This window comes from Monodelphis domestica, chromosome 7, assembly GCF_027887165.1.
Source record: "Monodelphis domestica isolate mMonDom1 chromosome 7, mMonDom1.pri, whole genome shotgun sequence".
In the NCBI taxonomy this organism is placed as follows: Eukaryota; Metazoa; Chordata; class Mammalia; order Didelphimorphia; family Didelphidae; genus Monodelphis; species Monodelphis domestica.
The window spans coordinates 154,566,535-154,584,757 of record NC_077233.1 but is presented as its reverse complement, the minus strand read 5'-3'; the positions used below and the strand labels follow the sequence as shown (position 1 = coordinate 154,584,757).

Below are 18,223 nucleotides of genomic sequence, written 5' to 3'. Positions count from 1 at the left end.
AACTGATGCAGAGTGAAATGAGCAGAAGCAGGAGAATGTGGTACACAGTTACTGAAACTTTGTGGGATGATTATATGCAATCGACTTTACTACCAATAGCAATGCAATAATCCAGGACAATTCTGAGGCCCTTATGAGAAAGAACACCATCCACATTAAGAGAAAGAAACGTGGGAGTAGAAACATAGAAGAAAAACATATGTTTATATGGGTATATGATTTGGGGTTTTGGTTTTAAAAGATTACTCTGTTACAAAAATAAATATGGAAATGGGTATTAAGTGATAACACACGTAAAACCCAGTGGAATTGCTTGTCAGCTCTAGGAGGGGGGAGGGAGAGAAAATGAATCATGTAATCATGGAAAAATATTAAAAAGTTTAAAGAAGGCATTTATCTTGTCTTCCTGTAATAGGCCATGCTTCTTGAGAGTGGGTAACTTGTCACATCTCCCCAGGTACCTAGTTACAGTGTGGTGCTGTGCACATGTAGTCACTTAAGAAATGTTTAAATGGAAAGCTTTCATGCAACTCATCAGTTTCCTCCTTCAAACACCTCAGACCCATCCTCATCACCACAAGGCATCCCATCCCTTTCTACCTGGTCTCCACCAGAGCCCTTGTATTACATGACTCCCCTAATCTTCATAACCTCCTCTAAAGATTTTGCTTATATTAAAAAAGCCACTTCTGATCATCAAATATAGCAAGAGTGTTGGAAGAGCAGGGGATAAAAAAGGAGAGAAGCAGACATGGGGCTAAAAAGGACAGATGCATTTGTTTTAAGTTTTTTTCATTAATGACTATTTTAGAATTGACCTCTTTTTTTTGCAACTTGATACAGATGAGATTTCAATCATCAATCATATTTTAAACATTCAACACTGATAATTTTATTTCAAAATATAGTTTCATTTACAAAGAAGTGACATTGGCACCTTGTCAAAAGCAGTTGAAAGCTAAGAAATATCATTTGTGCAAGAAAGAAGAGTGCTTCTGCTACCCTCGTTGTTTTTGTTTCTAGTTTCAGACCATGTCTTCTTTGTTTGAAATATGTTGACTCAGAGTTGATATTTTCAAGTTGTTACATATGCAGTTACTGCTACACATCCTGGTTTCAAAATCAAATGATATATGAGATATGCGGGTGTCGTTGGAATGAACGAAGGCATTTCTTCAAATTTGCTCAAAATAGAAGGACTCTCACACATACTTGGTCACCAGAAAACAGGGAACTCTGACAAACTAAATTCACTTGAGAGTTGAATTTCATGCCATTTGTGAAGGGCTCCAGTTTTGAGATGAACAAAAGAATACAGTATGCTGGAGAGGCACTCATGATATAGTGTTAGGAGTACTAAATAGCAAGTCAGACACTTACATTCTAGTTCAATTTCATTAATTGAGTGACCTTGGACAATCACCATTCTGGGATTCTTGTTTCTTTATCTGTAACATGAGAATAATCATACTTCTATCTCATGGGCTTATTAAGAGACTCAAATGAAAATATGTATGTAAAAATGCTCTGTAAACCATTAAGAGTTACAGAAATGAATTATTCCCAAGTAGTGGTGACATACCTCTCTTGTTAAAAAGGGCTGAATTTCTCAAAAGTGTTAAAAATTTTAGGAAATGAAAAATTTCTCTTAAAAAATGTCAAGGAACTGATTGAAAAAAAAAAGACAATTGGAAACTGAAATGAAATAGGTAGCACCAATACATAAGTGGCCAAGGCATAGCTTTCATTTGGGCAGTTAAGAGACGAGAAATTCTACCAATTGTGGTTGGTGGTAAAGGATTGTGTTTACATCTGTCACACTTCTGCACAGGAAACATTCTCTGTCACCACTTACTAGTATTCTCTTGTCACATTCTTTTGTCATCACCAGTATTCAAATGGGTGGTCTTCTTGTTTTCTCACCTGCTATAGAGGTTGTACTAAGAGAATCTTTAAGGTATCCATAATGACATTCCTTCTAACTCTAAAATACTATTCTATTAGTATCCTAATAGAATCTGTTCCTTCAAGACACATATAGTTCTCCTATATTTGGGAAGATCTATAATGTTATGTTCCTAAACCAGGAATTCCGAGACATGTTGGGGGGGGGGGGGCAGATCATATACTGCTCTTGTCAATCTGATGAAGCCTATGGACTCCTTAGAATAATTTTTAAAATCATCATTAAAAGATACCCTGCATTTCACTTAGAGGTTAATGAAAATGGAGAGGTAATTTTTTTCCACATTCAAATTCATGGACTTACTGAAATCTATCCATGGAGATCCAGGTTGAGTCCCTATTCTAAATAGTTTTTTTTTTTTTCGAATGCAGAAACTTGTATCTAAATTTGATTCAGGTTTTCTGGCATCTCAAGGGAGATTTCTTTAGCTGTACTCTGAGCTATCCAAATTTTAAAAATAAAATTCTAAGTTAAAAGATGTTTGTAAACTTTCTTTTGCCCTTTTAGTTTACTCTAGTTTTGGTAGAGACACCCTCACTGGCATACAAGCAAGAATCTATCAACTTTTTTTCTCACAAAGCAGCAGTAAATAAAACTTTGTATATTTTCTTACTAATACCATCTAACATAAAAAAATCTATTATCTCCCTAACTTGGGAGACCACCCAGATGAAGACCAGAGACAAAATTACTAGTATGGCACACCTGAGTGGACTGAATACAGTTAGATGCCCTCTGGAGTTATGAATATATTTTTATTTTAAAATCACCATTAAGAATTCACATTGATGTCCCATGTATTTTAGTTGCATTTTCAAAAGTATAAAATGCAAATTTTAAAAATGGAGATCAACTGTCAGAAACAATCCTCAGCTTTAGTAATTTATGGTGAGAAAAAATTACATTAATTTGGTGTTTTGACATCAAATTTCACCATTTGGTAATAGCGTTACTTCAAAAAACACAATAAGAAAAAAGCACAGGGATTATTTTTAGGGTGGTGGTAGAGAGAGGTAGAATATCAGCTGCCCATAGATTAATAAGTGCACTGGTTAGACAAAGTAGCAGCATGTAGAATGGGGAACAATACTGGACAAAGAATCAGAAGAAGCAGGCTTTGGTCCTAGCTCTGGCACTTAGGCAAGTCACAAGCTCTGGAAGGATAGAGCAAATGAAGATAATGCTACTTGCCTTGTTTGTTGGGAGGAACAAATGAGATAACTAATGTCTACAAAAGGAATATGGTAAGTATCAAGTATAGTTCACATGCTAGGACTATTATTACTGAAAAATTCAACATTTCAATAAAATACCTTGTATATATAAAAGGAATTATCTTTCATGACAGCTTAAGGATCTAACAACCAGTGAAACCTATGAGAAAATTTCATATCATAGTAATGGAATCTCTAATTCACATTTCCTTACAGATACCTCATATTAGGCTGATAAAGACTTACTTCAGGTAGATACAGGGCATTAGGAAGCAGATGAAGTATTTTGGCTTAAAATAGTTTTGAGTATTTTAAATAACTTGGGTAAATAAAGGAAGCATTTATTAAGTGCTTAGTATGTGCTAGGAACTAGGTATCTTAATCATTGGAAGGGGTCTTAGAGGTCATAATGACCAAAAATCCCTTCTAAAAATGGAACCTTGTTCGGAACATCTCCAAAGAGGATGCTGTCCAGCTTTCTCATGAAACCGATAGCGACAGGAAACTCACTTAAATCAAGCAGCCCCTTTCATGTTTTGGCATTTCTAATAGTTAAGAAGTTCCTCTTAGAGATTCCTCCTACTGGTATTAGTTCTTGTCTCTGAAGCCAAAAAAGACGATCTCATTTTTCCCCTCTATGTGGCAACTCTTCAAAAAATTTTTAGTCCAAATATCCCTAGTTATCTCCTGTTGCTTGATTTTGAGCATCCTTACTATCTTGACTGCTCTCTCCTAGCACTCTCTAGCTAAAATTTGGTATCAAGACTGGAATTCAGGGAGGTAAATCACCTTCCTTACACTACACAAAGGAAATACCCAGTGGGGGTTAGATACTATATACATATGTTCAAAATCATTAATTTCAAAAGATAGAACATGTTTAAGCCTAAATATACGAGGAAATTAATTAAAAGTAAAAATTAAAGGGTAACTCCTCATTAGCTGCGGCATATCAAAGAGACCCCCTCTGGAATGTGACTCCTAGCCTTACTAAGTTTTAGCAGGCCCCCCAGAGAGACTGGAAGCTCAGGCCTGGGGCATGCACACAACTCTGGGTGCTGGAGAGGGTAACCTGCCCAGGAAATCACCGTCTTCCTCAGAGCCGAATATTAAGAGCGATATTGAACATGTGCTTATGGTCTGATAGATGAGTAATTCTGAAGCTTGGTATAGTACTAGATATAAATGTGGAGTGATTTTAAAAGGTAATCTAGTGGATACAGCAAGTACTTGGTAACACATTTTTGGTACTTCTAGACAGTCAAGAAATAATGACCGAGTGAGTGAAACCACAGCAATAATAGTAGCAGTAATAATAACAATAACAATAATACTACCTTATATCTGTACAGTGCTTTACAACTCATAAAGTGCTTTTACAAAGAGTCTTTCATTTGAGTTCCATGAAAATCCCGTAAGACAAAGTAGGACTGTCCTTGATTTGTAGATGGGGGATCTGAGGCAGGATAAGTGATTTTTCCCAAGCGTACAAAAAAAGGACAAAACTGCGCTAGGAATTCCATCTATAATTAGTGATGCCTCACAACTCTCCAACTCTTCTGTACGAGGATTTAGGGATTTTCAATAAAAGCAAATGAAGGTCTTTTGAAAATAGTAACATTATTAGAACAGAACATTATTAGCTCCAAGATATATAATATGGTGACTGTAATATTAGACGATGGGTCACATTTACTTCATATTGGGGTGAGCACAAAGGTTTTATCATTTTCTTCCCAAATCTCTGATCTTGTTAGAGCTTGCATTAATCACTTCCTTGTGTACATGCTTTCATTAATGTCATATTGTAAACTCCTTAAGGGCAGAAACTTTGTGTGTGTGTGTGTGTGTGAATTTTTTAATCAAGCCCTCAGGATACTTAGGACACGTAGCTGGGATTCAATAAAAGATAGGGACTGGTCTTGTAATCTCACTGCTAAAGGATCTCCCAGGTAAAGAAACTACCTCTACCAATTCAGGTTGGTATCTTCTTTGCAATTTATGGTCTATTAAATTGTGAAGAATACTAAGGTTAAGTGATTTGTTCAGGGCCCTTACAGGCAAAATGCCAAAGGCAGGACTTGAACCTAGGTCTTCCTGGCTTCAAAGCCTGCTTATTTCTTCCTGTACTGAGCTGCTGCTTAATAAAGGCTCAATTATTATAACTAATGTTGTGGGGACAGCCGTTGCTATCTATGTTTCTTATACATTTTACTAATTCTTATTAAGATGAATTTAAATGTCTTAAGAGTAGACTTCTAAAACTTCTATAGATGTACCTGTATGTTATTTACCATTACAGAATCAACTATAGTCATTTAATAAAACATTTGTTTCTGAACCCTATTTATGTAGAATTAAAAATGTTGTCTTAGAGGCCAGTTTGAGATAAAAAAATTCCTTGAAGATAGTTCCTATGTTTTATTCATCTTTGTATCTTCCTTAGCCTCTAGCCCAGGTTATGAAATAAGCTGGGGCTCAGAAAATGGAGAAAGAAAAGTGGATAGACATTGAAAAGACTTTGGGCAGATCTCTTAAAATTTACTCTGTCATATCATATGTGAGAATGTGCACTATATATATATATACACACACACACATACATACATATATATGTATTATATGTATATATGTATGTATGTATGTATGTATACACACACATATATACATACCAAGTAAAAAGTTGAAGATTTCCAATTTATAGACCTCAGAAAAAGCAATAACTTCAAGCTAAATTTTATTAAACAATTTCTTTTCTGCAGTAACCTAAAGGCATGCTTAACTGCTTCTTGGTGTCCTCTTATTTATCAGTACTGAACATGCCATCATTTTTATTTAAAAGAAATATAAGGAAATTCATATAATACTTCTGTCTGTTCTCTTTTTCTTGATATAGGAACAATGGATACATATATTTTAGACCTATATTAAGGCAGGAGTAGAACCAACTAAAAAGCAGAGTTATAATTGAATCTAAGCTAGGGAATCATCAAATTAGTTACTTCATTTTGTAGGAAGAAAAGAAGGCTGTTTCTTGCCTCAGGTCACATAGGCTGTAGTAGAGGCACAATTTGAACCCTTTAACATGGGGCTGAAGTCAGAAGATCAGGATGCTGCACCAAACTTTCGATAAGTCCTTAATGTAAACATATTTTCTAGACTCTAGTTTTTTGCAAGTTTCAAGGTAGCAAATGGGATATTTATTTGAATGGTTATTTTATCTGTCATATACTTGATTGAGTGCTCACCTGAAGTCTAAACTACTCAGGACAGATGTACTCAACCTTCTGTGATTTTTGCCCTCAATTTCCTAGCTGGAAAATTAAATTTAGAGAATCTAGAGTTTTGTGGAAGAAACTACCAAGTAGTTATCTATTGAAATATGTCTTAATGATCATACTGAGTAAATCATGAAGCAAGAAAAAATAACCATAGACTTTGTAAACCAACATTATAAATATGTCCCTTTTCTGAAATCCTCTTCCTATGCTCCATGAGGGTAAGGATATGACCCCACTTCTCACAAGCCCAACTAAATTCAGAAAGTCATCATCACCACAAGGTTGGTTACCAGCTAATGAAAATTTTATGGCCATAATAACTCATGAGAATATCTAGGTATGGAAGTGTTATAAATCTGCAGGAAGTATACACATTGATTCAAATATATATTTTGAAATATTCATCAAACAGTGTGGCACAGCACAAAGTACATGGGATTTTTTGAGTAATAAGGCCTGGGTTCCAATGCCAGAGCTATTACTTTACTATATAGGAGAGGCTGAACATATTATTTAATATTCTGGGCCTCAGTTTCCTCATCTATAAAACAAGGAGGTAGCACTAGATAACTGAAGTCCCCTACAGCCCTAAAACTATGCAGGAACTACACATTTTTTATCTGTAAAATGGGGACAATAACACCAGTTATGCTTTGTCCCTGTTTGTATGGATGAAAAATAGTAACTAATAACAATATTTTAAAAAAGTTCAACTTGTCTTATAAACTTAAAGCATAATAATTAAAAATAAATAAATGACAGATGGATTTCAAATGTGAAAATTGGATTTAGAAATCAGACCACTGCACTTGATAGACCCACTGAAAACATATGGGGAAAAAAGTATCATTTTATATCCTATTTTTAAAAATAATTGCAGGGCTAGCAAAAACAGCCAAAAAAAGCACTTCATTTCAATATTAGGAATGTTGCTACATTTTTATCCTTAGGGAAGTCTTTCTAGGTCATTTATGGGTAAATTTTAATTCAAATAGTTATTTTCATTTCAGTTTTTAACAATGGTAAATAAGGAAGCAGGGGAAAAGAGGATGGAAAGTTCATCACCTTTCTTCCTCATACAGCTAAATGCTGTAAATTTCTAAGTTGAAAGCACTCTTCATTGAAAAGTGGTTATTATAGAAATGTTTTAAAACAAATTTCTTTAAAGTAGAACAAATTAATTCTATTATATACATTTTTAATAACAGGTACTTAGGAGCTCTTAAAATTACTGTAAGCACATATTTCCTTCATTTACCTAGATGCTTCAGAAAAAAGCAGTTATGATTTTGCCCTTCTTAATGCTATTCGAACAAAACAGATTACCACAGAGGAAAACATCCATGTTGGTTGTCCCAGCAGGTAACAGGCATGACTCCAGTGTATAACTTAAAACTTTTCAAGGTCATTTTCTAAAAAATAAGTCATCAGACAAGCTTCTCTTCTGTAAGATTGCATGTTAATATACATATCCACCAGCAGCATTTGTTCTTTCCTGAAAATCAAAGTACTCCATATATGAGCCAGCAGACACATTTTCTTTCCAAAATGTGACTGCACTGGACTTTTCTTGCTCATTACAGCTGGAAGGATGGAAGTCCACAACTATTTTGGACTCAATGAAAGGAGAATTTCTTGAAGTCGGTGCAACATCATTCTGATGATTTTGGATCTTCAGAAATTCCTCTGAAAGCAGTAACATAAGAAAATGTCTTTACATAAGGGGAAATTATTTTTGCAAAATAAAATCCAACAGCAAGGAAAGGAACTCACTATATTTATATTATTACATTTATATTTACATAAACAAAATATACTGTAAAGACCCAGTTTCCCCACTTAAAAAATAAAACAAAACATTAAGAGATGGGTTAGATGAACCTTCCATATCTGAAAGATTATGAATGAACTGAAAAATTTCTATTCTTTTATACCTGTAATGAGCACATCTAAAGACCATTAAAATGGCAACTTTGGGTAGGTGAGGTGTGGAACTATGGCTTTAAGGAAGGCTGAGTTTGCCCTTGGCAGTCATTCTTGGTGCTAGAGAAAGCATGCTTGCTCCTACTTGTACCTAATGCCCTAACAGGCCTTCTCAGCATAGCTCCATCTCTTTGCCTATCTTCAAGTAGGAAGAATATGCTAGAATCCAAGGACCACAGTTCTGATTTTGTGTTTATGTCCCCTGAGCAATTTTGGGACCCATATTTACATTCAGGAGGGGAGAGGGAAACAATCTTGGAAATAGTTTATGTTTTGGGGGAAAATGATCCTATTTAAACACAGAATTGTATTTCTATAAAACTAAATGTAAACCTATTTACAAACTCTATCAGGCTTTTTGGGTACCCCATACCTTTGGTGGGCTTAGATGAACATATACTTGTATATAAATAAACACTTGTTTACTAATGGCACTTCTAGATAAAAAAACATTTCTAAGGTACTCTTACTTTTGACACCCTTTGAAAATACTAATGTATTAAACATAAGTGTCAATTTTGGAATTCATAGATATTCCATTTGTCTAAGAGATGAATAAAATATTTTGCTTGGGGCAAAGGTAGGAAGAATCTGATACAAGATGTACAACACTTTATCCAGGTCATTTGACAAATCTTTTTGGAAACGCTAAGAATGGAAAATAGATGAATAAAAATATAATATTAAAACTAGAAGAGTTATTTAGTCCAACCTGTAAAGATGAAACAGATCTAAAGAAGGGAAGCATCTTGCATAATGTTATTCTTGGGAGAACCATGACTAAAACCAGTTCAATGCTCTTTTTTCCTTCAATATTCCTTCCAAAGTACTATATGGCATTACTGCCTTTCACCCTTTTTACTGATACAGAAATTTGGAATCAAATTGAAGCAAACTGTGAAAACAACTTAAAAAACCTCCTAGACTCAATTTCATTTCAGGGGCAACCTAGCAACAGCTTTTCCTACCCCCAAATAACATTTATTTTTATGCAAATGAAAAGCACTTATCAGAGATGCAAAAAATGAGTGTGTGGGAGTTGTACCTAATTTCCAAGAAGCAAGAATCTAACTAGTTAGCAAGATTAATGAATTTTTAACTATTTGGTTAGGTACATGGGAGAGATGCTCAAAATCTTTTGCAAAATAATTTAAATTTTAACCTAAAGCTTAGATAACAGTATTTTAAATGTGCTTTCAGGATCTTTCTTTTTTGGCCAAGGGAAAAAAAAGACTCTATTACCCTGGAAATAACTATATTTAATTTTATTATCATTATTATCAAGAGGCAAAAGCAACAAAAAAAAAGTCAGGTGTCAATTTTTTAAAAAGAGCTTTCTGCATCTGAAACTGATTCAAGTCAATACTGCCATTACTTCTTAGCACAATGCCTACACAGTGCTTATAAATACTTGTTGATTTGACGTCAAAAAAAAAAAAAAAGAGCTTTCTGCATCTGAGTGCTTCCTTCTCTTTCTTCTTTTTATTTTTTTAAAACCCTTACCTTCTACCTTAGAATCAGTACTGTGTATTGGTTCCAAGGCAGAAGGGTAGTAAGGGCGAGGCAATGGGGGTCAAGTGATTTGCCCAGGGTCACACAGCTGGGAAATGTCTGAGGCCAGATTTGAACCCAAGATCTACAGTCTCTAGGCCTGACTCTCAATCCACTGAGCCACCCAGCTGCCTTCTCTTCATTCTTTTTTTTTTTTATAAACCCTTACCTTCCACCTTAGAATCAGTACTGTGTATTGATTCCAAGGCAGAAGAGTGGTAAGGGCTAGGCAATGGGGGTCAAGTGACTTGCCCAGGGTCACACAGCTGGGAAGTGTCTGAGGTCAGAATTGAACCTAGGACCTCCCATCTGTAGGCCTGGCTCTCAATCCACTGAGCTACCCAGCTGCCCCCTTTTCATTCTTTTTTAAAGAAATTTCACTCCTCCTTTCCTTTTGCCCATAAACTATGAATTTAATGTACAACTAGCTCTAAAAGCTCTAACTTATAAAGTGCCTTCTGTTACATACAAGAGATCTCTCCATTCAATATAACAATTAATGAAGCATATATAAGAGGATTTTTAGAACACCCTAAGAACAGATTGGTTGTCTCGCTTCAGATGAACAAGACTATAAATTCCTCAAAGGCAGGGCTAGGCTGCATATTTTTCTCATATTCTCTAAAGCTCTGAATACAATGTTAGGCACAGTATAGATATTCAAATATCTATTTGCTACTTGACTGACAAAATCAAACTGCATAAAAAAGAGGAATAACATCAATTATCAGTTCAACATTCACAATGAGTTTGGAAACATTTCTTCACCTTAACTTACCGTTGTGTCTGTGGAAGCCACAGCATCTGACCTGGGGTGGGTGTTGGGTTTGTAGGACTTAATAACATGGCACTATAGATATTAGAGGCAACAACGAGTATACAGAGAAGTATGGGACCAATGATTGCTCCTTCGAGGCCTAGGTAGTATGCTCCACCAGCCACTGCTAAACCAGTCAAATAAGGATGGCCTCCTCTGGAATTATAATACAAACAGATTATACATGAAAGGATACATTTTTGGGGGGCAAATATAGCATTTAAAACCTTGACATCTAAAAGATAAGAAATGGTTAAAAAGTCAAAATAGCAATATCTAGTCAAACAAATGATTAGAGCATATGAAAATATTTTTTTAAAAAGGAAACATCATGTTGATAATCACTAAAAAAGAAGCTCAACTTTACTAATAATCAGAGAAATACAACTACTTTGAGGCAGCATATCACTCATTAGATGGACAAATGTGATTAAAAGTAACAAAATGCAATGCTGGCCAAATTGTGGAGGAACAAGTACATTTAGGTACTGCTGGCACATTTAAAAATCTTTTTTGGACATAAATTTGACAATACATAGTATGTAACAAGATTAAATTATTTTTGGTAACATGATCAATACAGAAATGTTCTGTATGTATAATGAGTATTTTACTTCTTGTCTTCTCAATGGGTGGAGGAGAGGGCTAAAGGAAGGAGAGAATTTGGAACTTAAAAAAATTACACTCTTAGAATATTTCCATGGTTGGGAAGATACTCTCATAGTGTAATAAAAACAAAAGAACTATCTGTAAAAAGATTTTCATAGCAACATTGTCTATAAAGACAAAAATTGGGGGCAACTTAAGAGTCTGCATGGTTAAATAAATTTCATTACACAGTGCATATTACAATGTAGGGTTCTCAAATGGGGTACACTAAATTTTAGTTGTTGTGTTGGAATTGTATAGAACTTATTCCATATACATATGAATCTCTTAACTCTCACATATTGTACTGTGATTCCTACGGTTAATTAATCAGTCAATAAATGTGAAACATCTATCATGTGCCAAGCAGTATGCTAATCAATGGGGACACAAAGAAAGGCCAAAAAAAAATTCCTTTGGGAATTAATACCATGCTTTGAACAAAAAAAGTTCAGAACCACTGTTATGCAAGTAAGACCAATAGGTATGAGGTATACAAGAAAATCTGTTAATACCTATTCAAAATAATGTAAGAAAATTAAAATAAAAGCTATCTTTAATCATAAGAAGAAAAGTGAATGAGAAAGAATATTGAGAAGACCACACAGGGAATTTCTGAAAAATTGCTATAGTTTATGCACTATGGTTAATTTAAATGTCAATAATTACCAAATTTAACTAGTTGTATTACTATTCAATGTAAATTTACCTTTTAATAAGACATTTTTTACAAAAGTCATGCCAATTGGAAAGCAAGCTATATAATCTTAGCCTTCAAATTAAATGAAGTAAAAGAAATTTTTAAGAGTAAATTTAAATCATGAATCCAATATAAATACAAAATAGAGGGGGCCGTTAGGTGGCTCAGTTGCCCGAGAGCCAGGCCTAGAGAAGGGAGATACTGGGCTCCTATCTAGTCTTAGTCACTTCCTAGTTGTGTGACCTTGGGCAAGTCACTTAACCTCCATTGCCTAGGCTTTACTACTCTTCTGCCTTAGGACCAATACATAGTGTTGATTCTAAGATGGAAAGTAAATGTTAAAAAAAACCTCAAACCAGCATAGGAAATGTTTAGTCCTCAGCCCCACTATTTCTCCACTTCTTCCCCAATTAATGCAGGCAACTGAAATGAGAAAGAAAGGAAAGCCTCTAGAACCATGGTGGCAAACCTATGGCACACATGCCAGAGGGGGCACACCATCACACTAGCACAGAGTTCGCCAGAGATCATTACTAGAAAGCCAGAGGGATGCAGTGTTGGGCTGCTCTCCTCCCCCTCTCCAAGTAGTTGGCAGTTTGGACACTTGTTCTCTAAAAGGTTTGCCATCACTGCTCTAAAAGGTTGGGTGAGGGGACCTTCTGGGGTGACTATAAAAGTATATGGGCAAGAGTTGCACAGGATGGGACAGCCAAGGATGGTGTGTAATATGCACTGTTGGAGGGAATATCCAAATTAATGAGATAACCGATTCATGTAAATATTTGTGATCTGATTGTTATCATGTTTATTTCTAGGAGTTTCATGCCAATGAAGTCTGTGAAGTTTATTATTAACTTTATAGGTTTGAATGGGATGGTCAGATCTAGAGAAACTGATAATTTGCTCCTAGACATTATTTCCATAATTTGGATCATTAGTATCAGTGGAACAGTGGAAGTCAATAGAACATTTCCATTATGCTATTTTAATGGAAAAAATATAATAATGACCCACAATCTGGAGAAGTCTTTAAGGTTATATGTTGAAGAGCAGATGTATTATTAGAGGGAGTTTATTCATTTGCAATTTCTTGTACTAAAAAACTGCAGGTCCAGTCCCTCCAAAAAAAGAAAAAATTCTCCCTCCTCCCCCTCCATTTCTTTGGTAATTAGACTTTTGGCAATACAAACCATTCAGAATTAAGCAGTGAACCTGAAGGCAAGTGGGAAAGTCTATAAAGTGGTAAATGACCACTGTGTAAGCTCAAGTATTCTGAGAAGTTGAGATTGGCCCCAAGTTACTAAAATAGAAAGTGATAGAAAGTCCTAGTTCCTCTGGCTTCAAGTCCAGGGCTTTTTCTAGTGGGAAATATGGTATCAGGCAAGTGACAACATCCCTGGAACATTACTCCAACAAAAAGGTGTAAAAAAGGCAATGAATTGTAACAGCTGGTCACATAGAGCACACTGAATAAATAACAGGAAAAACATTTTTTATTTTTCTTCTAGTTCTACAATATCATATCACTCTCTTGTAGGCAACCAGATACACTGGAAATAACAATGACCTTGGTAGTCAAGAGCTCTAGCTTTTCAGCTTTGACAGTTAATGTCCGAGTAACCAAGGACAAGACATGACACTGCTCTGCACCCTCATTCTTCATCTTTAAAAGTATAATAATAATATTAGCACTGTTTACCCTCACTTTGTAGACTCTAAAGGACTTCAGAAGAGTGACTTTTATATCTTGATCTTTAGCACAAAAGGCTGAAACTATATAGACCAAGAAGATATTACTGTATAGTGGAGTATAATGGAGGCAGCTGGTGGCGCAATGGCTGAAGGCCTAAATTCAAATTTATCCTCAGATACTTCCTAGCTGTACAACCCTAAACCAATTTCTTAACCTCTGTTTACCTCAGTTTCCCCAACCTTAAAATGGTGATGTAATCATACTCTGTATAATTATTATGAGATTATATATTTTTTCAAAGGCCCTTAGTAGAGTGCCTAACACAGAGAAAGTACTATATAAATACTTATTCTTCCTTTGTCTCTTCCCTTCTGTTCTTCTTCCATATACTTTTCTTTATATAGCACAGATTTCTAATAACTCTGTTCTTAATGATCAATAATCAAAAAAGTTTATACTTAGAATGCTATATTTGAAAAAATAGAGTGATATGTAATGTACATTTTAGATAAAGATTTTCATGAAGCAGAGTGAAATAGAGAACAAGCAGATGGCTTTGGGAGTCAAGAAGTCTTAGGTTCAAGTCCTGTCTTTGTTATATACTGGCAATTTCTCAGTATCCTAGGTAAATGAGAACAAAGGCTACAGACCATCGCCCATTTGCACAAGTAGAGGGAGTTTTCTGATGGGCAGTGCCTTTTGCTAATGAAGTCACAAGTCCGGAGTGAAAAAACAAAAATTTCCACTAAAAATGGTCAATATTAAAAAAAAAAAGATAGGGAACTTAAGAGTACATTTCAATTAGATAGAAAATTCACTCATGTGAAATACCTCATTCCACAATGGTGCCAGCCAAACAACATCCTTCTTACAAATAACATGATACAAAAATTAAGAGTAAGATTTGAGGAAAAATGTCAGCATAAAAATAAAATATCTTTTTCTAGTGTAGCTAAACAATGTGGTTGTCTTTTTACAATCAAAGAAAATGTTTCCCATTCTTGAACATTATGCCAATTCTAAACAACCTTCCCACTCTGGTTAATGCTTAATTAATATCAGAAATGTTTTCTTTGTTGTAGCTGGTTTCTAGTACAATTAAAATCTGTCACAGACCACTGACAAACTACCTTTTAAAGTTCTTTGCCTTAAAAAAACCGCAGACCTTAATATTTAGAAACATTTTAGAATAGGAAAAAAATTTTAAACAGACAGGGATTCAGTTCTGTCTTCCCAGAAGGTACAACATTATAACAGAGAATGAGCTGAAATGGAATTGCTATATGTTAAAATTAGAGGTTATGCTTAAACTGAAAGTTTAAGTGATGTAAAGAGCAGAATGCTAGGAAAGAAGTAAGGGAACACCTGGGGCCCTGCTTCTACACATCCTGGCTCTGTGACCATGGGAGAGCCACTTCACCTCTGTTGCCCTGGGCAACTCCAAAACCTTAAATTAAGTTGCTGATCTGAGTCAGTGGAATTTCTACCAAAATTAAACACCACTAAAAGAGCTGAAATTATTGGAAGGAACAAGGAAAATTATTCAAAGATGTTGATATTTGATTTTAAAAGTTTTTTTAATGGAAAAGTTCTAAAATAAAACATTGACTTCATTTTGGTGTATGTCAGATAATATTTCTCCATGTAAGATGTCATTAAAACATAAGTGTGCTTACAATTTTCATTTAGTCTGATATTCAGTTATATCTTTCCTTACTTTAATTCTTCAAATGATTTGTGATCACACTGATATGGGCATTCACTTCAAGGGTCTGGATTATAACTGATTCCCACCTTTTCAATCTAGCCAATTCATATCAGTATCTTCTTTTAAAGAATCCATATTACACACCCTCAATAAACTGGATGTCTTCCTCTGGGCCTTTGAACATTTTGTGGGTAACCACAGCCCCTAGCCTTATTATTTCTTACTCTTGGCACAGGACTGGCTCATTTCACTTTCCATTTCAGTGTCTAATACACTTCCCAGCAAAGAATAGACATTTAATAAATGCTTGTTGATCCATCATGCATTTCCTGAATGTTATTTTTTATGGCAATTCTTGCACAGCCTTTTTTATGCACCAAATATGTTTTCCCAGCAACACAGCCTTGTTTCATGATGTCAGTTTTTATTAATGTTTTACAATGGCAATAGAAACATAAAGGCTGCTAGAGTAAAAAAGCCTAAAAAACCCTCTAAAATTATAAAGGAAAAAATCTTTTATCAAGATGTGAAGACACTGATATAATTACAATTATCACTGCTGTTGGTTTTGTGAAATACTTACCCTGATATGTCAGAGTAGATTGCCGTATCTACAAAGTAGGTTGGTAAGAGGTGAAAAACCAGAAGCAAGATCGCTTTGCATCCTTCTCCCTGAGTAAGCCACAGATCTAGAACTGCAGGTATTGCTGCCCAATATGTCCCCAGAAATGGTACTGCTCCAAGGATTGCTGCTAATGCTAAGAAATAAGAAAAAAGAAATAAATTTCATACCACAGCAAAATAGTAAATGGTTGTTGATTCTTTGTAATAAGAAAAAAAGAGCCCTCCAAATTCACACATGGTAAAATAACCCAAATTCATTGGAATATTCAAGGAATGTAGTGCACTGGATTAATGGATTAAAAATATAACTGAAGGTTAAACTGATTAACTGAAGTCAAGCTTCAGTAAACTGGAGGAATAATGTTTACTGAAGAATTCCCACATACAGAGGTTGGTGAAGTGGAAAGAACACTTGGATTAGGTTTTAGTCTCAGCTCTGCACTAATTCATTTTGTCACCTCCTGCAAGTTTCATCACTTATCTAGACCTCAATTTCCTTCTCTGTGAAATGGCAACAACATTCCCTGCTATGCCTATCTTAAAAAGCTTTCAAAAGACTCCAATGAGAGAAGCACTTTTGGGAGTTGTAACAAATGGGAGAGGTGGCAATCATGATTAAATGCTAATGATAACTTTTCAGTAGTAGCAGGAACACCTTCTCTGCTAAACTGCTAATGACAAAGTTTCTTTCCCACACCTGGACATTATTGCTTGCTTCTGAAAAAGGTAAAAACATGGTAAGCTCCATGCATTTCCTCCTGAAGGCAGTCCCTAAGGGCTGCCTTGTCATTACTACTTACCTATGAAAATTGGGAAAATCAAACTGATTCTATTTGTTACAGATTTCATTTTGTATCACTGTCAGCATTTTTGTAACTACCTGTATCATGTTTCTTTTCTCTCAGAATTAAGTTTGGAGATTCAGCTTTCCTTTGGATCTTTAAATGACTGTGAGTTAAGTTTAGAAGTTCAGTTTTCCTGCTGATCACTGTTCTATTCTTGCCTCAGGGAAATCTGTCAATCCTAGAATGATGCAGGTGGACACACCAGGGCATCTGGTTTGATATCCAAGGAAGTCTGGTCCACTATTGCCAAACTGTCCTTGCAGGTTGACTTAAACAATGAACATTTCTTAGCAACAATATGGAAGGAGGGATTGTTACTAGCTCCTCAAACTCAATTTCCAGTCAATCATATTGTAACCTGTAATCCTGTAACTAAACTGTAATCTAACTAATGCAACTAAAGTGTAATCTAAACTCTGTAACCTATCACAATGCTTTTCCCATTTATGATGCTGCTTTCTATTTTAGATTCTCCTTCTTTTGCCTATAAAAGAGTTTTCCTCCTCATTCAGGGCTTTGGCATTTCTGAAGGGGGCTGAGAATTTATTTATTGGCCAATTCGCATTTTCTCAATAAAATGATTGTGCTTTGAACTTTGGCCTCAGTTTACCATAACTGGTTGTAACAGTTGGGGATGTAGGGGCCCCTGTCAGCCTGAAGACTGCCTATGCTAGTCTAAAACTGGGATGGTGGAATGTGCTGTTTCCTTTATACCACAACTTTAATTAAGCATGGCTGGGACTTCAGATTCATAGGATTTTAAAATGAAAGGGAATTCAGAGATCATCTAATCCAACCTTCTAATTTTACAGAGGAGGAAATGGAAGCTCAGTGACATTACATGACTCAACTGAGGTCATATAGATGACTCAGGAAATGAAAAAGCTTGAGTTAGACACAAGGTGAAAGTGACTGTTGGATGTCTGAAAACTAAATAGCAAGGTGTCATTTAAGCTGCAGTGTTCAGGAGAGACTATCTTGTTATTGAAATGTTGGGTTCCATGAATCTGGATTTTACCGCTTCTGATTTCTTGATATTGGCTCCTCTCTTATTGCCCATCCATCACCTCTCATTCTCTCTAATCCTTAGTCTATTCTTATCTGTTGTAAACTTCACTGTTGCCTACACACAAGCCCAGGCTTCCTCTATCCTTATAAAATTCTCACTTGACGTTAGTGTTCTCTCATGCTGT

General features: G+C 35.3%; 1 protein-coding gene across 2 annotated transcripts in view; it reads right to left on the bottom strand.

The window, feature by feature from the left end:
* Window positions 1–867: 867 nt before the first annotated feature.
* TMEM245 (transmembrane protein 245) overlaps window positions 868–18,223 on the bottom strand; it is an 81,528-nt gene continuing 64,172 nt past the window's right edge. For both annotated transcript variants that reach the window (XM_007498976.3, XM_007498977.3), the window contains 3 exons: window positions 16,145–16,319; window positions 10,774–10,968; window positions 868–8,147 (listed from right to left, as the gene is read on the bottom strand). In XM_007498976.3, coding sequence (XP_007499038.1) covers window positions 8,114–8,147; window positions 10,774–10,968; window positions 16,145–16,319 — 404 coding nt within the window. In that variant the 3' untranslated portion in view covers window positions 868–8,113. The remainder of the gene's footprint in view (window positions 8,148–10,773; window positions 10,969–16,144; window positions 16,320–18,223) is intronic.